Source organism: Arvicola amphibius, chromosome X (assembly GCF_903992535.2).
Source record: "Arvicola amphibius chromosome X, mArvAmp1.2, whole genome shotgun sequence".
Classification (NCBI taxonomy): domain Eukaryota; kingdom Metazoa; phylum Chordata; class Mammalia; order Rodentia; family Cricetidae; genus Arvicola; species Arvicola amphibius.
The window spans coordinates 12,916,325-12,939,914 of NC_052065.1; the positions used below are offsets into that span (position 1 = coordinate 12,916,325).

General features: G+C 39.8%; 1 protein-coding gene across 1 annotated transcript in view; it reads right to left on the bottom strand.

The window, feature by feature from the left end:
* Positions 1 to 23,590, bottom strand: part of Frmpd4 (FERM and PDZ domain containing 4) — a 242,977-nt gene that overhangs the window by 108,376 nt on the left and 111,011 nt on the right. Inside the window, exons 2-3 of the mRNA XM_038316635.1 lie at positions 21,556 to 21,716; positions 16,782 to 16,884 (exon numbers count right to left, since the gene is read on the bottom strand). Of these exons, the coding sequence (XP_038172563.1) occupies positions 16,782 to 16,884; positions 21,556 to 21,716 (264 nt within the window). The remainder of the gene's footprint in view (positions 1 to 16,781; positions 16,885 to 21,555; positions 21,717 to 23,590) is intronic.

Below are 23,590 nucleotides of genomic sequence, written 5' to 3' on the forward strand. Positions count from 1 at the left end.
GTGTTTGGGCACAACATGTTGTGTGTTGTGTGTTTGTGTGTATGTGCATTAACAAAAATCATGTTTTGATATGTGTGGCATTTCTGTATATGCAGATATATATGCTGTATGTGTGTATGTGTTAAAAATGTTTCATGTCTGCATGTGTGGTGTTTGTGTGTTCGCAGATGAATATGTTCTCTCTCTCTCTCTCTGTGTGTGTGTGTGTGTGTGTGTGTGTGTGTGTGTGTTTACATGTGTAGGTAAGAGAAATACCTTTCTAAGGTGTTATTTTTCAGGTGCTGACCAATTTTTTTTTTTTTTTTTTTTTGGTTTTTCGAGACAGGGTTTCTCTGTGGCTTTTTGGAGCCTGTCCTGGAACTAGCTCTTGTAGACCAGGCTGGTCTCGAACTCACAGAGATCCGCTTGACCTGGTATTTATCAGTTAGGTTAGACTGACTGGCCAGCAAGCCCCAGAGATTTGCCTGTCTCTGCCTTTCCAGGGCTGTAATTACAGGCACATACCACCACACCAGATTTTTCTCGTGGGTTCTAGGGACAGAACTGAGGCCTTTACACTTGCAAGGCTGACACGTTACCAACCGAACTATCTCTCCGGCTTGTTACCTTTGATTTGCTAACTAAAATTTTAGTTGAACCTGGCAATAAATATTTGCTATATATCACTTCCGGCTGCTTTGTTGTGCTCCAATAGCAGAATGAAGATGGAGACACGATCACAGAGCTTGCAGAGGCTGAAACCCTTCCCATCTGGTCCTTTACAGAGAAAAGATTTGTTGGGCTTTGACTTAGTTTGCTCTAAACCGATTCTTTATCCCTGCACAGAAGATGCTGGGATTCTTGTATCTGTATAACAGAACACTGACGTAACTCTTCTCCTTGTCACCGTGTTGCCACACTGCTCTATCTGTCTCACTACTCTATTTTGTTCCCACAGTCACGCTTAACTGCCAAGCACTGGGTTCCAATACCACAGCGGTGAGTCCTGGGTGCCTGTGTCCCAGAGACTTTTAATCATTACTGAAGTTATCTTTATCCTAAAAGGCTAGATTTCTGGCAGGTTATTTTCTTTGGTTTGATTGGATGGTCAGGCTTGTGCTCACTTGCCCTATCCTTCAATTTCAAGAGCAGTAATGGCAGAATCTCCCGCAATGACTTAACTGATTACAAGTCACAAAGTGCCCTCCCATTTGATCCTGAGACAAAGGCTTAGAAATTATGGGCACATTTACAGATGAAGGGACTAAGATCCAAAATTTAAGCAATTTGCTTAAAAGCACTAGCTACAGTGATGAAGCTGATGAGAACTTTGATGAGGACATCAACAGTCCTGATTCATTAAGTGCTGATCACATGATCATAATCTGCCTAGAGCTCTCTTCACTGTGCTTTAGCTAATTTGTGCAATAATTCTGCAAGCTATATCTTTATCTTATAGGCAAGAAAATCAGAAACTATAAAAATCAAGTTCTTTGTCCAAGGTCACAGAGAGTCAGCACGTAGGCACAGGATGCAAGATCAGTGTGTTCTGATTTCTATAACTGTGCTAGTTACTCTTGGTTGTCAGCCTAACTGGATCTGGACTCAGCAAAAAGACAAAGCACAGAGAATACTTGTGAAGGATTTTCTTGATCAGGTTACTGATGGGGAGACAGAGTCTAAACATAGGCTACCACCAGAAGACAAAAAAAAAAAAAAAAGATGGAAGTAAGGAAGTTTTAACTTTGCCTACTTGTGATCCTTCTCCCCAGCCAGTTCATGTACTCTATTGCTGCCACGTTCATTTACTGACATAAGAACCCAGCTTACTTTGGCTTCTAATATGCATTGCAAACCAGAAACCCTCCAAAACTCCTTCAGGCTTTCAGCAGCAGATTATTGCTGCTGTCGCACCCAGCCTTAGTAACTGAACAACTAATGAGTTCCCAGGTCTATGTCTAGGGAAGCCTGGCTGGTACAGTACCAGATTGCGTTCATTAGGTTAGAAGGATGGTATTTTGAAATACTTCCTATAGTTCCCCTCTCGATCTCATTATTTTTTGGAAAAAAAACCCAACTCTGTTTGGTACTTATATTTTTTTTGCCCATTTGGTCAGCTGGATCATACAATATTTACTGTTTGAGGACAAATTACTTACAGAGGGAAGTAAAGGACTATCTGGGTTTCAGAAACTTGGGGTAAATTTGGGGAGTAGATCCAATGAACCAGAATAAAGAATGCTTATCCCTACAAAAGGACTAATCTAACATGGGGAAATTGGGCATCTCTAGGGCATGCACAAAGGCACAGACTTCTTGGGGGCCTATGAAAGGATAGGCATGCTCCTCATCTTCTCAGAAGCCAATTCTAGAGAACGAACTAATTAGGAATCCCCAGATAACCTTGAGGAATTAAAGAACCTTCTTTCCTAGTCAGATCTCTAAGACCAGTAGGTCCTAGAGGAAATTAGCTCCGGGGTGATTATATGTCTCAGTTTGGCTCAGGAATGTTAGCTATATCTGGGATGACAGAGACGTGACTGAGAAGGAATTGAAAGCAGCAATTAAGGGACTGGTATCATGGCCCCTTTCTTCTGTGGGTGACTAAAGACAGACTGACTAGGCAAAGAGATATCTTGGGAAATTCTGGAGGATGGATAACTAACTCCAAGGAATAAATCATTGTAAACCTCAGCTCAGCACTGAGGAAAACAGAATGAACTGACTAGGTACAGGAATGTGGATATGAAGAAAATGATGAATTATTATGGATTGTGTATAGGTAACACACTTTAATACTAGCATCAGACTGTAAGGCTGTGAGTCTTGCTCAACAGTTCCACCCACTGTGCAATGTGTAAATGAGCTTCCACCTTTGAGTTCCTGAGAACGTCTACTAGGCAGTTGATAAGCTATTTGCTTATCTGTGACATATTCTTTTTTAAAATTTAAAAGGAAAACAAACTTTTGTTTTCATTTTACTAACCATAGCAAAAAAATGTATACTTTCGTCAGAGGTTTATTAATCATGATGGGTAATCTTAATAGAATTTAGAGTCACCTAGGAGATTCATCTCTTGAAGTGTTTATGAGGACTTTTCCAGAAAAGTTTAACTGAGGGGGAAAGTCACGCCCTGTATGTAGGTTGCACACTCCTATGGGTTGGGTTCTAAGACTAAATAGGAAGGAAAAGGCTAGAGGAGCACTAGAATTCATCTCTCTGCCGCTGCAATGTGACAAGCCACGTCTAGTTTCTGCCATCAAAGCTGGAGCATATGTCACCACCCCACCATCATGACCATGATGAGCTATATCTTAAGTATTTAGGCCAAAATAAACTCTTTCTTCATTAAGTTGCCTGTGTTGTGTACACAGCAATGAGAAAAGTGCTTTATGTATTTATTTATATTTTGTCTTCTTTTCAGCTACTTAAAGGGCATGCAACGAGTTATAAACTTACATAGTTCCAAACGATGACAAAATAATAATTATCTCCTATCATTTTTTTGCTTAATACAAGTAAAATGTTATGACAGCCAGTCTTGGCGAGTATACGAGATCATTGAAAATATGCCCTGATTTAAATTAGTTCTGGTTCTTCAAACCTAAACATTCATTTTATACACATGAGTTGCTCTAAAGCTCTCATAATAATAGAGAGCTTTGATGAGCGAGTGGGAGATGGTCATTAACAAAATCTAAGGATATTAAAATAATCTAGCTGAAGCCATTTGCATCCTGATTTTCACCATTATGGGTTGTTATAGCATTTATGAACTATGAACTCAGGTTCTTTTTCCTCCTTAGTGCTTATCAGAATGTTTTCTCAAACTTGGCATTTTCTAGACGTACTGACTTCCTTCTTCTTAGGCTCTGTAATTTGCAGTTTTCAGAAAACATGTATACTGCAAATGTGGATTAGGAGAAACCACGATTTGTAATGTCAGCATAGCATGGGGCTGTTTCTTTTGTGTTTTTCCTGAAAGTGCTTGCTGCTCTTACTCTAATAAGGCCTTATTATATCATACAGCACCATACATATTTTATGGGCAGGTTGTTCAGTAGCATTCTTTGCTTTGTTATTTCACTAAGCAAAACCATGATGCACCCTCAGACCAGCTGAAATTAGGCAGGAAGGTGACCTTCTTAATGTATTCTGTAGACACAGTCCTCCTGGAACACAATGCAATTTGACTTCCCATTATACTCTTTGGGAAGAAGAACTGATAAAAAGGAAGACACGCTGAGAGCTGATCTTTAGATGGAACCCTTCTAAAGGCACCCAGCCTTAATAGTCTTGAAAATCTCCCATTGCCTGCAACCAGAAAGTCCTAAGCACTCTCTGTGCTTAGTGAACCTAAAATAGGAGGCAGCCCCCCTGTATCATTAGAGCCCCAAATAGAGTGCTTTTATGTGTCTTATGAGATAAAACTAGGTTATAGAGGCCAATCAAAGCGCTGTTGTTTGGTTGGTCTACCATGTAAGGAGGGTTTAGCATGACTGGTTTTCTTTAGATCACTGGAACCTAACAGTGTGCATTGGATCCCTCCATTCCCACCGTACCTTTCCCTCCTTGCTCTGACCACCAGACTAGGACTGGAACCTTGCCCAGCTTTAGGGTCCCCCGTTTTCATATGTAATCACAACAGACCTTGCTCACATAGCAGCGGTTAGGAATGTGTATGGTGAGATTTTGGAAAGCCTTCACCTAAGAGCAGATTGTGTTGGAAGCCATAAGTTTCCTTCTTTGGAGTATTGTGCAGGCCTTGCATCATTCTGTGCTTCCGTTATCCCATCTGCAGATTACGGTTAACCTGCAGATCCATACGCTGAATATGCTAATATATGAAAGTATTTAACATATTAAAATTAGCTAGTCTCAATAAATGGCAGGTATATGCTTAGCAGGTTTATCACAAAATAAGGATGTTGATTCTCAACATGCAATGGTATCAGTATTTTTCTTTCCTTTCTGATAAGTCAAAAAGCCATCCTTAAAAATTACACACAGCTGTGACTTTAAAAGTGGAGGTGATTTGGTCCACTGTTTTATGCTAGGCATGTATGTGTTTTAGCCATACATGAGTTCTCCTTTTAATCATTCATGTTAGAATTATTAGACTAACCTTCCTATTCTTAAAATTTGGACACAGGAGACTGTGTGCTAGCTAGACACAACTTGGTCCAAACTGGAGTCATCTGAGAGGAGGGAGCTGCAAATTGAGAAAATGCCTCCGTAAGATCCATTTGAAAGACATTTTCTTTTCTTCTTCTCTTTAAAATCCGTTCTTCTCTCATACATCCTGACCACAACTTCCTCTCCTGCTACTCCTCCCAGTCCTCTCCCCACCTCCTTTCCTTTAGGTCCACTTCTCCCATCTCCTCCCAGAAAGAACAGGCCTCCCAGGGATATCAACCAAACATGGCTTAACAAATTACAAGACTAGGCAAAAATCCTCATATGAAGGTTGAATGAGGCAACTCAGTGGGAGTAAAAGGGTCCCAAGAACAGGCAAAAGAATCAGAGACACCCTCCACTCCTATTGTCAGGAGTCAGAGTGATACAGTGGGAAATGCCTGTAAGGCATTTTCTTAGTTAGATGCTGATTGGGGAGGAGTCAGCTCACTATGAACAGTTCCATTCTTGGACTTTTGTTCCTGGGCTTTATAAGAAATCAGGCCATTTTTTTAATAAGAAAAAAGCCATTGTGGGCAAGCCAGTAAGAAACATTCATATATATTTAAAACAGGATCTTTTTGATAAAGTATGTTTTCTCTTATGAGACAGTTTGAGTGAAACTTTACTTTTTCTTCATGGAGGCATAGTCATCTCTCCCCTCTTCTGATTTCCATTAGAGTAGAGAATCATATTTTTCCATCCCTTCACTTTTCAGCTCATCCTGTGGATGAGGAGCTGATATGACTTTATTTGATAGAATCTTGGTAGAACATGTTTTCTTAATCACTCCATACCCTGTCTTTTGACTGGAGAACCGAAACAGTTTGCATGTATACTAATCACTAATTGGCAAGGACTTATTGCTAGACTGTTCATTGTTTTCAGACTTTTTTTTAGATTTTTTGAGACAGGTTTTCAGACTCATTGTTCCGTTGTTCCTTTCTTCCTCTGTTTCTGACATTGCTTTTGATTTATTGATACTTTTTGATAGTGTGGTTTTATTTCTATCCATTTATCCTTTCTATGTCTGCTAGAAGCTTTTCTTCTGCTGTTATTATAACGTTTGCAAAACATATTTTACAATTATAATAGTTTACTTCAAACAGATACTTGACTACAACCTCATAGAAAACCTCCACACATGTACTTCTTTCAGTACCCACAATTTTCTGCTACTTATATCAAACTTTTCCTTTGTTATGTAATCCATTAGCAAATTATTATGGATATACTTGCTGGGATTAAAGGCATGTGTTACCATGCACAGCTTAACGCTTTTATTTTTGATTAGCTATTTTTTGTATTTTAAATTTTATAGTTAAAAGCTATTTACACATAATCATCACAGTGTATTTTAAATTAGAATTTAATTAGGTTTTTTTAATCTTTACTTGTACAGTTTCTACTTTCACCAACTTTCCTGAAGTTTAATTGAGAGAATCCTTTTATGTAAAGCCTGGAGGGAATGAAGTCCCTTCCTTAGCTTTTGTTTATCTACAAATAGCTTTATCACTCCATTTTTGAAGAAGAGCTTTGATGTGTATAGTATTCCTGGTAGACAGTTTTTCTTTCAGCACACGCAATACAGTGTCCATTCCCTACGGGCCTGCAAGGTGGCTAACGACCAACTTACTAGTACGACCACTGAAATTCCCTTGGATATCACCAACTATTCTTGTTCGTTTGCTTTCAGACTTCTTTGCATTTGTACTTTGGTATTCTGACTCTGATGTATCTCAGAGTGGGCTTCTTGGGGTGACCTTGCTTGGCATTCTTTGAGCAGCAAGAATGTCTATGTCCTTCTAAAGATTTGGAAATATTCACATTCACTAAATACTTTATCAACTAAATATTTTTCTCATCTTGTTCTCTTCTCATATTCCCACAATGTATATTTTGATTGAAATTATGATATGCTATAGGCCCCATATGCTTCCTTTACCCACTTTCCTTTTCTTATTGTTCTCTTAACTGGCTAATTTGAAACAACATGTTTTCAAGTTTGCTTGTTCTTCAGCATAGCTGTGTTCTTACATTGCCTCCCACCCCAAAATTTTTGTTTCAGTGTGTCATTTCTTGTTTTTCTTTTTGAGGCAGGGTCTAATGTATCCCTGGTTGGCCTCAACCATAATATAAAACTGAGGCTTGTTTAGAATTCCTGGTACTCATGTATCCACCTCTTAAATTCTGAGGTTACAGGTGTGTGCTGCCATGCTCACTTGTTTCATGCTTTTTGATAAAATATTTGAATATTAAACTTCCAGTTTTGCTCTTGGATCATTTTCCCCGTGTCGTTTAGTTGTTTGTTTATGATTGCTTGCATCTCATTAAGATCCTGCAAGATGACTATTTTGAATTCATTTTCATGCAGTCCATAGAATTCCATTTCCTGGGGGGTTGCTATGGAGAGCTTCATTAGTTTTCTTTGATGGTGAATGTTTGCCTGATTCTTTATGATTCTTATAGCCTTGAGTTGGTGTCTGTGCATTTGAATGAGCAAATACTTTTTCTAATTTTTAGATCAGTATTTAGGCTTCAGTAAGTAAAACCTTTTCTTGTTGGTTCTGCAGGCTAGCTAGATTTCCTCTAGGATGACAGTGAAGTGGCCCTGAAACCACACCATTTGGCTGCTTCAGGATCTTCAGTGTGATCCACAGCAGTCCTGTTATTAGGGTCTATTGACAGTTTGGCTCCCATCTAGACCCAGATTGAATTTATCATCTCCAGGATCTTGGTCAGTTGGGCTGATGTTTAAAAAGGGTCATTCATAGCTGAGTTTATAGATGAGGGGCCCTGTATAAGGTATTCTACTAGGTTTATGGAATCGTTCTTACAAGGTCACTGGACAGGTCCTCAGATGAGAAGAAAGGACCCAAACTATTCTGAGAGAGGCTGAGATTGAGTCAGAGGACTACTTTTTAATTGTCAGCTGAGACTGAGATCCTCAAGTTAGCTTCTGGAGACAAAGAAGGACATGTTTATTAGGCCACTGGGTAAGCAGGGCTGCTCCTGGATCATAGTTAGGAGTGTCAAGAGAATTCATGGGACACAGTTTATCAGGTTTACCTCTCACGATATGCATTCTTTTGTCTACTCCTGATAGTCCCTGTGCAGGCAGAGCTTAATTTGGCGATTGGTTAAGATAGGATGAAGATAAGTCAGGGATTATTTCAGAATTCTCACCTGGGACTGAGGTCAGCAGGTTTGGGATCCAAGGCATGTGTAGACATAACTGCTAAGTACCCTGAAAGATGGTGCAAGTGGAAGGACCAAGCTCAAAGAGACAAAACTCTAGCTAAGTCCATAGAACATGGGCATTTCCAGATCGGTAGCCAAGGTCAGTGTGATATCTAACTATATAGGCATGAGTACATCTATTTTTTTTAAATCTTCCTCTTCAAACCTGAGCTCCACTATTGTTTTACAAACCCTATCTGTATCCTGAAGCTCCCATAAAAGTACTCCAGGTTGGGGATGATGACTTCAGATGGACAACCACAAGCCCTCTTATCCAGCCACTGCACTAAGTCCTGGCTAGGGAACTCTCATTATTATTCTTTCCATTACATTTATTTTTCTTATTAAATTAACCCTACTGCATTTGGGATTTAATTCCAATCCCAGGGTAATAGTTTAGAAATAGTGAATGTCTCAGAGACCCAAGTCGCCTTCTGTAGCTAAATTATCATAGCTATACACCAGCAGGAATAGTCAGAATAACAAATGAAATAAAGCAGACAAAGGAATAGCTGGCTTCCTTCTTACAGAGGCTGGTACAAGCAGGGATATGTACACGGTTCAGCCTTTTGTCTTCTTATTGTGAGACTGGCATTTCTCCTCTTCTACAGCTGTGTTAGAGAACTGAGTTGCTCTGGGTTTGGCTTTTCAGCGCTACCTTCTGGTATTCCAGATGGGGAAGGAAGAGGGAAAGGATTTTCCAAGTCCCATGCCTAAATTTTAAAACTAGGATCGGAGTCCAGGGTCATGATAGATTGTATTAGATGAAGAAATTTTGTGTAGAAATTTTCCTGGCTGGAGGGAGAATTCTATGCCATTTTCAGGCTTAAAAATGGATCTTTAATCTGAAAAGACTAGTGATCAGGTCTGAGATAAGAGTAGTTTTCCAAAACTGCCTTGAAGGGGCAACTTTTGAGGTTGTGCTTCAGGACAGCCTCCTGGGCCATAAATTTGTCTGTATCTGCAGGTTGGAAAAAGAAGTATTAATTAAAAGGGGTTGAGGTTTGCAGGAACAAAGGGAAGTGATTTTACAACCATTTATCCATGCACAAAGCTTCCCTTTCATTCAATGTTTACGGCTACTCTTCACCCCCAGAACTCCATTCTTGAACCTGATCTTTTATCATCTCCATGAAACATTCCTACCCTCTTGCAGGTACAAATACAATCCAACCAATTTGAAGTCTCCACCAGGAGGGCAAGGATCGTGTCTTCTGTATCTACGCATGTTCAGTGCCTTACATGGTGTGCATAGTCAGTGCTCAGTAACTGTTGAAGTCCAATAAATGTAATTGGCTTGGCCTTCTTCGGGAGGATGAGGCATGAGTCACAACCCTTCTGTGAGCAATTATAGAATGTACAGTTTAAAAAAATGTAGGAGATGTGTTTAAGTTGTTTTTAATTGTGAAGAGTCAAGAAAAATTGACCTTTGGGTACCATTTCTTTAAGGAAGGATATGGTAACTTGTAGAGGGCATAGATTCCTCAAAGATTTGTCTCCTCCATGACTATACAGTATAAGTTAGTGTTAACAGCTTAGAAAACTATAAAACGAATGGCACTCATCTAATTTCACTGCAGCAATTATAGCACTTCTTGAGATGGCATGAAAAAAAAAAAGAAATGTGGTTACTATAGCAGTAAATTGGTCTCCAAGAAACTCGTTCATTTTCTTAGGAAAAAAATAATAAATGTCTATAATAGAGTAGCCAAATGATAATGAAAATAATCCACAAAGAGAGGAATCTATCTGAAAACCAAAAAAAAAAAAAAAAAATTCGTAAGTAAGTACTGCAGTGGGGGGTGGGGATAAAGAAACAAGATGAAACCACTTAGACAAGCAAATAGATGCTAATATTTAAGGAGAGAATTTTATAGTGTTATTAAAATGATGAGTGTTTCTCTGAATTTCCTTAGTGGCTAAGAAAATGGGATATTTTATTAAACAGAAGGGGAATTTATCTTGTGTAAGATACAGACATTAAACCACATACTGGCTGAGGAGACCGGTAAAAAGGAGATTATTTTTTAAGAGCTAAACTTTTAGGTCAGTACACATTATGACAGGTGGATGACTAAACTTATGGCAAGGCACAGGAAAGTTTTGTAATGCAGGAACACTTTCCTTATTGGATAATCCACTAGTTCAAAATTTTGGTTTAATGAGTTTTCAGATATAAGATGGCACTGTGTCATCATACTTGAATTATTTTGCTAAAATAAAGTATCCCAATACTTCTATAAAGATAAATTTAGTGTCTGATGATTAAAAGGCAGCATTTTTAGGATCACATTTTTACTGTTTCAGTTTTATTCAGATTCCCTGGCTTTTTAGCCATTAGAAGAAATCCTTTCAAATGATCTTTCTTTGATGTGTTCAGTGTTGGGGCTTGTCTGTCTTAATTAACAATTTTAATTGAAATATTACTCATAGTACTCTAGACTGCAAGAGCACTAATAGGCTCAGGTTTATTTCATTGATCCCTGAATTACCATTATCTGGATCGCTGTATTATATAGATCACAAGCATGGCACACAAATACTTCATAAACGAGTGAAAATTGTTAAATGGGCATGTATTCAATAGCTGCTATTCAAATATTTGCAGAATTTTGAGTCAAAGAACTTGGGGGGGGGGCGACCCACATAACTCTGTAATTTTCAAAGGGTGCTTTAAAAACCCCAGTCAAATGCACTATCAAACGCAGATCATGAGCCAAGCATCGCACAGGGAGTAAGGTATTTTTTTTTCTCATGGAACTTGTAGTTCAGGTCAAACGCCCTTCCACATTATAATTGCTTCTCTCTCACATATCCATGGCATACATGCAAATGAACACAGGCGCTACATTATAAAATGAGATTTAAGTGAATGGGAAACCCATAAGTTCCAAAGAGGAGGGAAAAATGGACTCTGATAACTTCCATCCACCTGCTCAATGTCTCTGCCTCTACTTCCTCAGTTTTTATGAAAAAAAAATGGTAAAGAACAGAAGAACAGCTGTGATGCTATCCGGTATTTGGTTGTCTTCTGTGACGTTTTCTCCTCAAGTAGCTATCTTGTTGAGTAGGGAGTTTTGTGGTCTCTGAAGATGATGATGATGATGATGATGATGATGATGATGATGAGAGAGAGACATATACACAGACAGAGAGAGACACACAGAGAGAGACAGGGAGAGACAGAGAGACAGAGAGAGAGAGAGAACACTCAATTCAGACCTCCAAAGGATGGCACCATAAAATAGTTCTATCAGTACCCCTGTTTTTCTTACCACTAAAATCTTCATATCTGATCTTCATAGCATAAGCAGTATGTAGGTGCAGGCAAGACAAAGGGGCCTGGGAATGAATAGCAGTGAGAAGAGCACCACAGCTAACTCAGATGATCCTACCAGGAGTAGTGAAATAAAAATACATCAATATTATTTCCCAATCTGACCTTCATTTCAGAGGGGGAAGGATGTTCAGAGGGGAAAAAGAGGTTTTGATTTATCTCATTTTTATTGTCCAAATTCTATTGCTGTACCAAAATATCTAAGAAAGATAACTTAGAGGGGGAAATACAAACTTTGGCTCATAATTCGGCTTTCTTGTTGATTTGAGTGTGTGACATCATACGCCCGATAGGAGTACTTAGTGTAATGGAGTCTATTTACATTAGAGTGAGTGAGAAGCAAATAGAGAAGAGGATGGGGTACTAAGAATCCACTCAAGGGAATACTTACAGTGATGTCATTTTTTCTCCTAGGGTATAAGGTTGAAGAGATGCCTAGGGTACAAGTGAGACATGGTTTTGAGGTATGCCTGTGACGGCATTGCCATAGGGAACTAATTGAGAGAGGAGAGGCTAGCTGGAATATGAATGGATTGATCCAATGGGCTAGAATTCTGGAATGAATAAAACAGAGAGAAGGAGATATCCAACTGAACTTTCACAGGCATGCCTCTGCTCTGCTTTCTGATCCACAAGCCTTTCCCATCACCACGGATCCCTCATAAGGATGGACTACAGCATCTCAATCCATAAGTCAAAATAAACATCTCTTTAAGTTGCCTCATATTCGGTATTTGTTCATATTATTAAAAAGAATAACTATAACTAAAAGACACCCCTCATCCTAGCAGTTCCAGGGACTAGTGAGCAAGTATATATGCATATCTTGGGGGGCACATTTCCATTTATACCAGAACACATGTCATCATTTTCAAAAAGGAAATGGAGGGTGTGGTTTGGTAAACCAAAATCCAATCCCTTTCTCTTCAATTCCTCATGTTGAGTTTAGCTTGTTTCTAGAAAGAAGAGGAGATGTAGTTTAAGTGACAATGCTGGAGCTTCAAATTGGTCATTCCCAAGTGAGAGTGTTTATGGGTTCTGCCCCAGGTAATGTTAATTGTCAGGAAAGGACAGTTTAACATCACACAATTGAAGCCAATGGTAGGAGAAAAATAGACTAGTCTCAGTGAATTGAAATTGCTCAGTAAATACACATGGAAATTGGGAATGTTTTTTCTGATTTCTGCCTCAGAATGCCGTTCTACTAGCAAGCCATGGTAGAGTTAAAATGTGTGGAATGGTATGGCAATAGGTTATTAAGTGAGGGCTTTAAAGCCCTTGAGGAGAGCTATCTTCGTCACCACAGAGGCTCCAGTCCTTGTCAACAATTCGCTTTCACTTGAAGGGAGGAAGCTGGAAACATGGATGGGGATTTGATAGCTTCTTGATTGGTAAAATGTGTACGTTCTGATGCACGACACATTGATTATCGAGATCAGACACTGGAATCAAATACTACATGGCGAGAAAAAGGAAGGGAAGAGAACCAAGAACGATTTGGTCCAGCACGTCCCACACCTTTACCGATTAGAAATACTGACGAGTAAGAAACTCTTGCAGTTCCCCTGCCATTTTCGTGTGAGTATGAGGACGTATGCAGTGTGTATAGGTGTATGTGTGCACATGCTTGGGAGGGCCCAAGGTTAACATTCCCAAGTCTTCTTGGCTCGCTTTTTCACCTTATCCTTTGAGCAGGGTCTCCTGACTGAACCCAGAGTTCATCCATTTCACTTGTACAGATAGTTAGCTTGCTTTGGGCATCTAGTGTAACTTTCTCCTAAGTGTGGGAATTACAGGTGGGCAACCATGCCTACTTAGGTTCTAGAGATCCAAACTCCAATCCTCAGGCTGGCTGTTTACACGTAAAGAACTTTAAAATTTCTGAGCCATCTCCCCAGAATCCTCTCCCATTTAAGGGTCATCCCTTTGCTTTGATACCTCCTAACACAGAAGATTATAAGGCTCAATGGTCCCAAGTTTACTACGTGAATATACAAATCTTCCCAAACAACGTTTCTAGCATAACAGAGACATGGAAGGTACACATGGTTTCCAGTTCAGTGTACTGAAAACACCATCTCCTTATCAAGTGTGTGAGAGAAATTACAACTGCATTATGGAAAAATGTCTTTGTATGTTATTTAGGGCTTCAGTCTAAATTAGCTTAACCAAAGAAATGAAATCCAATCAGGTTATCTTATAAGAGTAGACAATATTTTCTGTGGAAGGTCTGATCGAAAGCACTTTAGACTTGCTGTGCCACATGATGCCCGTTCATCTCAGCTAGGGAGAAAGCATCCTTAGATAATATGGAAATGAACGAGCGTGGCCGCTTTTACAGTAAAACTATATTTAGAGACTCAGAAATTTGAATTTCATATGATTTTCATGTGCCATAAAGCATTCTTCACTTTTCTTTATTCCAACATCATAAAATGTTTCATTTTGAAGGAAAAAAAAGCACACTGCTATCTCACAGGTTTTGTGAAATTATGTAGCAGCCCAAATTTGGACTTGGAGCCATTGCCTGCCATCTTGTCTTTTTAATTGGTTCAGTTATTCTTTTACATATAAAGTCAGATAGGGTTTATAGTTATGTTATTTTACCTGGACAATGCATTAAATGAGAAGGAAAACAAACAACTCTCTTGGGGGGATGGGGGGTAAAAAGCAATGTTTCTAAATGCCCCAGGTTAGATTGCTAGGAAGTCATCACACTTTTAGATAGCTTTTTCTCCATCTTTATCCTGCAGCCAGCAATCCAGGCACAGATATACGATTTCTTCTACCCTTCCACAGGCACAAGAATCAATAGGACTAATCACACAGGTGTGTACCCAGAGGAAAATGAAATGGGACTTCTGCCATTAGATATCAAGATAGCCCCCCCCCCCCCAGGACACAAGCTGATAGAACGCTCAGCTGGATGAGGCATGTCCCTTCTGACACCCACACACATCCCAAGATATAAGTAATCTGAAATGGCCTCAACCCAGAGGTTCTAAAAATAGCCTTTCCATAGTTCTGCCTTTCTGGTCCACAGAAAGATTTGAACCATTCATTCTCAGGGCAGGTCTTGTTCCTGATACAGGTGAATGTGACCTAAGTTTCAGTGTTTGTCCCCATGGAAGAATGTTCTTTGGAGATCTGGATACTTTCTGAGTACAAGTATGAACTAGCCATCTGGTTGAAGGCTGTCATTATATTTGTCCCAGACTAATGAGGAATGATTTAGTCTGTTGAGGCCACTATAAAAAATATTTTAGACAATGTAAATTATAAATAACAGAACTTTGTTACTCATGGGTCTGTAGCTCCTGAAGTCTAGAACGAAGGTACCAGCATATTTATCATTTGGTAACGGCTTCATCCTTAAAGATAGCACCTTTTGGCATTCTCATACAGCAGAAGTAGCCTGACAACCTTTCATAACGGTATATGTGAAGGAAAGTTCCCACAAAGAAGCCCCCTGCCACTCTTCGCCAGCGAGTGGACTTTCTGCAAGGTTGATTAGCTGATTAGAACATTAATGGCTATGGAAAGGTTGGGAAATTGCAGATCTAGAGCCAAATAACAATTTATCTTAGTCTATCTTTAACCTCCTAAATAGCCATTTCTTGTCTATCTCTGTGTCAGACCTAACATTTTGTAACTAACAGATAAAAATCTTTGGAATGTACTAACTTAATAGAGCACTAGCTTCCATCAACCGAAAGCTAAGAGAGTCATCAGATAGTATCTGAGGCCACTAACAGAGGTTTCCCCATTGTGATATTACTGCGTCTCTGATGTTTCCATCAATGTACTTGCTTTGATTTATGACTTTCTTTGTTCTATTAGCACAAAAACTTCATGAAACTACTTCCACAATGGAGCATGGAATTTAAGGTGATGTAAAATCTGTGTTCCTGAGCCATGACCGCATGATACGTGTATATTTGGCTCCAGAATAAACTGTTACCCATTTGAGGTGAAAGTTGTGCTTTTCCATTTAATGTATTACAATAGATATTAGGCTGCAAAATATTAATTTGGGTCTGCGGAGGACACAAACATCCAGACCATGGCGATGACCAACTGTTTGGGAACTGACAGAATTCTCTTAGCATGTGGCTTTTTTTTCTCACGCTAAGACTGGGAGAGTCGGTCACTCTAAAATGACCACCCCCTCTTTTTCTATTTCTCTGTCTTATTACCCATTTCCAAATTCTTCCAAGGTCACTCAACCATCCATGCCTTCATTGTGAAGCAGAAACAAAATTTGAGACCAAAAGATTTCTTCCAAAGTTTTCCAAAACGCATAATACTTTTCTTAAATGCAGAGTTTTTTTTTTCTGAATGAGCATACATGTTGGGAGATTTTTTTCCTTGGTTTAAAGTGTTGTGATAGCTTTAGCAACTCAGTGGACTTTAAAGCAGATTCTTGACTAGTATTTGGAAGGTCATATGAAATGTGGTTTCTGGTGCCCAATTAAAAATGTCACATAAAAATCTTTGTCTGCAATAAAATTAAAATAATAAAAAATCATATTTCTTTACATATTGGCTTTGACCTAATTATACTTTTGTTTCAGTTGATGATTTCAAAATGAATCACTCAGGCAAGTATGAAAAAAATCAGTGAACTTTGTGTATCCATGGAATTATGTATATAAAATTATTCATCACTTTATGCTTTATTTAGCTCTTGCATTTTAATCTCCCTGATTACGGAAAAAATTGATGTGTTAGTATTTCTGGAAAGAAATGAAATGCAACCTTTGACTATAGTAATATAAATAGGAGTAATTTTTTTCTTTTGTCCTTCCTTCCTTCCTTCCTTCCTTCCTTCCTTCCTTCCTTCCTTCCTTCCTTCCTTCCTTTTTTTCTTTCACCAGAGGTTAGCATCACTGAATTTTCTATAACATGAACATGTAGGCTCATGATTCTGCCCTTCATTGGCCCATAGGAAGTTCTTTCTCTGCCAGATAAGGCATACAACCTATGCATCAGTCTTTGTAAAAAAAAACAAGGCATAATGAGGCACAGGTGAATGAGCATGTCACCTACCTGACCAGGTCGATGACCCGCTCTCTTGGTGCAGCGCTGACCGGTTCATCATTAATCATTACAATCTGATCTCCTGGGATCAGTTTGCCTTCTGAAGGGCCGCCTGGAGACATACAAGAACGAAACACACAAATGAGAATTCCTGTGGCCACTCATCTGAAATTCCTTCTCCCTCCATGGCTCATTATGAGCAGATAATGCTTTCAGCAAAGGCAAAACTCAATAACACCAGGGTGTTCTGTGGGAATATATGAGGACCAGGTTGTACCCTGACTTGTCAGAATCTCTAGGAGTGGACTTGAGCATCTTCTGTTCTCTAAAACTTCACAACAGCAAGACGGATGTTACTACCAGTGCTTCCCAAATATATTCCCTTTCTTTTATTTTGTTTGTGTGGGTGTTTTGTTTGCACATATGCGTGTATACTATATGTGTACAGGACCATCAAGTGCCGGAAAACAGAATCCGATGCCCCTAGAGTTATAGACAGCTGTGAACAGTTGTGTGGGTGCTGAGGATCAAACCTGGGATTTCTGCAACAGTAGAAAGTGCTCTTAACTTTTGAGCCATCTTTCCGACCACCATTGGTGGGATGGGATAGAAGCCAAGATATGTCTTCACATCCACACTTCTAACAAACCAGGTACAGTTGGATTTGAACAAAATTGCATGCATTTGTTCATTTCAAGAATGGAGAAAGCACACCATAGAGTGTTACAAAAGACTTCTTATTGAACTTGGTTGTGTGTTAAATACTCTTGGGACTGGTTAAATGAAATGGGGTCTTCTGTAGATTTGATGCTAACTGGATGTGGCTTCAGTTTCATCATAAACATCGAAATGATGTGCTTGTGAGGTTAAATGAAGGACTCATGGGTCTGGGGAGATGGCTCAGTGGTTCAGAGCACTGGCTTCTCTTCTGGGGACCCTGTTTCAATTTCCATTGCCATGAGTAAGCTCACAGCTGTCTGTGATCTCTGTCCCAGGGAATCCAGTGCTCTCTTCTGGCCTCTGCCAAGGGCACCAGGCACACAGGTAGTATACAGACAGACATGCAGGCACACACACACACACACACACACACACACACACATACACAATAACAAATAAAATAAAATATATAAAGAAAGCAGGCCTAGCTGTGATTAAGATTTTAAAAATGAATTTGTCCCTATGCCAGATAGCAGAGGGGTGTGGTTGGTCAAATTTGTGACTTTAAGCATATTGAATGTTTGTGTCTATGCTCACAGTTCCTGATTCATCATGGTTAGTGGCATTGTCTGCTGTTGACATTTGACATCTAAGTTCAGAGTGGCTCACCTCTCTTTGGAACTTGTTCTCACAAAGCACAACTGTTTTGAAAATTCAAGCCAAGCAATAACCCAGACTATTCAGCTCTTTGAATTATTTTCACTTGTACAACTGGGTTACCTCCAAAACGCTGGCATGGTGCTGTCTGGTATCATTTTCATCATGTTTTCAGGGACATAGCGCTGGGTGATATGTGCTGTTCAGATATTATCTTTCTAATAAGCTTACTACTCCTTTGTTTAACAATTAAAATGAATGCTTCATGATGAGAACAAGAAATTAAAAGTCATTTGGCTATTCTCCAGCTACTGAGACACTTGGCATATATGCTACTTGATCTGTACCAACAATGTGTTTTCATGGGAGCGAGAGAATAGGGAACTGTAACAAGCACCCATATCAGTGATAGAAAACATTCATTTTGGGGATCCAAGAACTGAGCGTCAGTGTTTGCACATAAGGAATTCAGACTATGTGCAAACAGTCACACCTATTCAGTCAAGCAAGTAGTTACAAGTCAAATGCTAGTGAAACACAGAATCAATCTCAGAGAAATGGTTTGAAGGATGAATATGAACTTTTTGGGAGAGAACACCACTCTCAACAAATAGAACATGGTCTTAAATTTCACCCAATGGTTTTATCTGTTTGTTTGATGAGACCAGGTCTTGCTTCATAGCCCAAACTAGCCTGACACTCACTATGTAGTCCAGGCTGGCCCTGAATTTACAGTTATCCTCCTAAGATATCAGCCCCTCAAGTTCTGGTAGTAGTGGCATGGCTTATGCTTTTAGATCAAATGGAAACATTCTCGGGTAATCAACTTGAGTCAAGGATTCTAGAAGAGGCAACACAAAAAATGCTTCCAAAATACAAAATAATTGCCTTCTTCAGAGAAGTGCTTTATGTCCTTTGCTCTGATGACTGGTTTGTGTCCTATAGAAAATGTGGTCACATCGCTGAAATCACCTGGGACTTGAGTAGAGTCACTTTCATGAGAGTTTATTTGACCAATATCTTCACTTACAAAAATAACCAGAAGAAGGGCCCTTTGACCCATTTCACTTCCTTTCTACTCTCCTCAAAAATGTTTGCCATTACATGTTATAGCGTCTCTGAAGCTGAGGGGAGTTCAGGACACAGAAAGGGAGAGGGTGGGAGGTTTCTGATGCTTACAATGGCTGCTTCTGTGCTGCCGGAATTCTGTCTGTGCTCTGTGTGCTCCTGGTCTATGGGAATGCTGGTTTCTAGCAGCATGAGTTCAGGAATTCTCTTAGTTTTCTTTTCTATAGTGCCCCGTGTGTGTGTGTGTGTGTGTGTGTTCGTGTATACATGGATCTATTTTATAAAACATAAGAATCAGTCATATTTGGAAAATACAATCCTCAAAGATTTCAGACAGTATTCACAGAGTAATAACATAGGATTCCCCTCTAATGGATTACAAAGTTGTGAAGACCGAGTTGGAAGCTGTGTGGTGGGGCAGCTTGGAGTGAAAATACTCTTTTAAACCCCAGTATAAAGTGCTCAGTTGTATTCGTGGTGCTTGCCTCGGGCAGGTTATGTCAAAAATAATGGAAAATTAAAAATTGAATTAACTTAAAAAATCTATATCACCTCACTAGTCAACTTGTGCTTCTCACCGTTGCCTGACTAAAAGGCCAACAATTGAGAATTCAATAATAGTAATCCAGAAGCTATGAAAACATCTCTATTACCTCCCCCAGCTTTCTAAGTTAGATGCCATGAAAATCTCCATAACATGGATAACACAGAGAAGCTGTATCCAACTGATAAAGCAAGGGCTGAACATGGATATTAGAAAGCCTAATAAGGGCCAGTGACAGAACTCAAATTTGGGTAACATTATGTCAGAATCTGTGGTCTTTCCTAAATGACATTTCTAAGTTTTGTGTTAAAGTATATTATGCCTGTATGTGTATTGTAGGTATGTATGTGTACATGTGTATGCGTTTGTATACACAAGGAAGCCAGGAGTTGATTGACGCCCAGTGTTTTCTTCCATCATTGACGACCTGAGTCTTTGAGACATGGTCATTCACTGAGCCTGGATGTCGTCTAACTGGCCAATAAGCCCTTGGGGTCCACTCCACTCCTACCCTATGTCTAGGGTTACTGTGTGCGCCACCATCCTTTGCCTTACATACAAACTTTGAAATGGCTATTGGGGATCTGAGCTCAGTTCCTTTTGCTTGTGCGGCATATACTTTATTCACAAAACCGTTTTGCTAGCCACCAGAAGCATCTTCTTATGTGTAGGATGTTACTATTGCGTTCTGTTCCTGATTGGCAAAATGTTCAGAACAATGACAAACATAAAAGTGTCTTTTGCCTGAAAACAGGTCCATGTTCATTACAGTAAATTCATACATGTACATAATAAATAAATAAATAAATAACCAAAATGATAGTGATTGTTTCTGGAAAAGCAAAGGCTGTGTTGATAGTGGGGCAACTGTGTATCCTCATCTGAGCAATGGAGATAGTCTATTGTTGTATTATAGAATTTAAGAGATGTGACATGTACTATTAGTTAGCATCTGTTGTGTTAACAGACCATTCCGATAACGGTTTCTTCTCCCATTTTGTGGATCGTTAGGATGATTCAGGCCTGGCTGAGCTGAGTTTCAAATTACAAACTGGCTTTGACTGAGCTTCCCCAGGAGTTTGTCCCCGGGTTGAGACTGAAGGGCTAGCAGCCTCTCCAGGAAAGCATCTTTTCTTATGGCAATCATGCCCCCTACTGCTTTGATCAGATTGGCCGGTGTGGCACTGGCCAAAGTCATTTACTTGGTCCATGCCAACAGCCACGGGGCCGGAAACCTGCCTGCCTCTCGTGAGAAGGAAAGGGTGTGTATACTTATAAAATCATCCAACTGTCCCGTGACTAAATAATACTGTAAATTGAAACCACACTGTGTTTTCCAGCAGACAGATACATGCACTGCGGGGCCTGTCTATCATTACGTGTATAGCACTACACTCCGAAATGGTGCCACGGCTACCAATGATTCACGACTGCTTTCCCCAGCCCAAGGGATAGGATGGATTGGGCAGTCTAAAATCTCCTTTGAAATCAGGCATGGGATGCAGGTCTGTAATCCCAGATTTGTGTGGCTGAGGCAGGAAGCGTGCCATGAGCTATAGGCTAGGCTGGGTTGCAGACAGAGTGCCAAGCAGATAGGCCAACATAGTAAATCCTGTCTCCAAAACTACCCCAATACACACACACACACACACACACACACACACACACACACACACACACACACGAAAAATCAAGCCCATTTTGATGACACATCTCTGTCTTTTGTTGGCACTCTCTCTGGGTATTGGAAAGTATTGCTTGGTATTCTATTCACAGCCTGAGCATCCACAGAATCACACCGAAGCCACTGTGGCTGGCTGCGGCGGGAAGATCAGACTTGGTTTGGACACTTACCTGGTGTCACTGAGCGAACGACCACAGGCTTCTCACTCCCCGCCACAAACCCAAAGCCCAGCACAGGGTCTCTCCTCATCTCCACCTTCCGTGGAGCTGGAGGGATGATTTGGCAGCTGGCAAACCGAGGGTCATCAAATGGGATTGCCTGTGTCATGTGACTGGAGAAAGACAGGAAAGAGAAGGAGGTATCAATGTGGGGATTAAGCATTGGCCTTGAAATCATATGCTTCCTTGTTGGAAGCTTATTATCTCTGGCAGAGAGTGGAAAATATCTAGAACTCAATGTCATCTTTTACGATCTATGTAATGTCCCTTGGGAACTCTGTAAAATCCACGTTAAGGCATTGCATTGACTATTCATTCGATGGGGAATGCTTGTCCTGCAAATACCTTCAGGCCTCACCTCTGCCTGTCAAACTTCTGTTCACATATCACCATCTTATAAAAGACTCCCTTACAATACTATTTCATAATAATATAACTACATAATAATAATATATGGTTTTTCTAGGTCCACACTTCACCAAGCCTCCTTACCTTTTTCCCCTCCACCATGGCACTAATTACCTATAAATATACCACCAAAAGCATTTATGTTTATAATAATTTTATTGCTTTGCTCGCCACAACAAAATGTACAGTCTTTAAGGACAAAATACTTGGGGTGTGCATAGAGCTGGGGGTGAAACCAGGGCCTCATGTATGCTAGATAAAAGGCACCATCATTGAATTATAGCCCCCCGTCTTCTGAACTTAATTATAGTCACTGATTTAGTAAAGGACCTAGAAGTGTGTCTGATCCACAGCAGGCTCAATAATCAATTGAACTAATAAGCAGAGGAAAAGTTACTTTTTTTTAAAACATTACCAAGTTACAGCTGAAATGCTGACCTACAGTCTCATAACGTAACGGACATTTTTGTTGGCAGGTGGTATATAGGGCACTTGAACCTAGCAAAATTAAAATAATATGGATGATGTTGGTGGTGATGAGCTATCCTGCTACCAAATACGTTCTCCACTCAAAAGAAACTGCTAATTTAGCTTTTGGCATTTACTTTAAGGACAAAGATGTGAATGATTTAAATGAACTTTCTCATTAACACCTCCATTTATGAAGTTGTAGTACCAGTTCAAAATTGAATATTCTATAACATTTGGGATGTATAATTCTCTTCAGTGGTGTAACCCCTAGTAAATTGCCCTTGATCCAAAAATAGCCTTCCACCCACACGTGGGCAAGAATTTCTAACTAAACTCAGTGATCCTGCATAAAGAAGACATGAAAGTACAAGGGGAACTTATGAAAAAAAAAACTGGCTCCAGCAGGAAAAGGAGGGGCATGAGAGAGGGGGGCATAGGAGATGAGAAGGACTAAGATTCATGGTATAAGTGTATGAAACTGTCAGTAACCAATAACACTTAAAAAATAAAAATACAGCCAGGGGGTGGTGGCACACACTTTTAATCCCAGCACTTAGGAGGAAGAGGCAGGCAGATCTCTGAGTTTGAGGCTAACCTGGTTTACAGAGTGAGTTTCAGGACAGAGAGGGCCTCACAGAAAAACCCTGTCAAAAGCAACCAAACAAATGAACAACAAGAATAAATCAAAAACAAAACAAAAACCCTTAAAGTGCTTTTGGCTCATAGTCTTCTCACAGAATAAGGGGATAGAGCAGTCATTGACATCACCTTTGTCAAGAAGAAAATTAAGATCGAAATCATGAAGTCTCATCGCTCAAGGCTCCCTGGCCAAAAGGCCGGAGGATCTGGTCAACGACCAGCTCCCACAACCTCTAGTGACATCTTTCTGCACAGCCATTGTCCAAGGCAACTTTCTTTTAAGGAAGAGCTGTTTGCTGAACAATAGCAATCTCCTTTAAGAAATGCTAGCTCAGAAGACTTAAATGACTGACATGGGCTTAATTCACCTTGATTTTATTTTACATTTATTTAATTCTTCGGTATGTCTGCATGCATATGTGGGTGTACCATGATGTGCATGTGGTTCTCTCCATCTTTCATGCAGGTC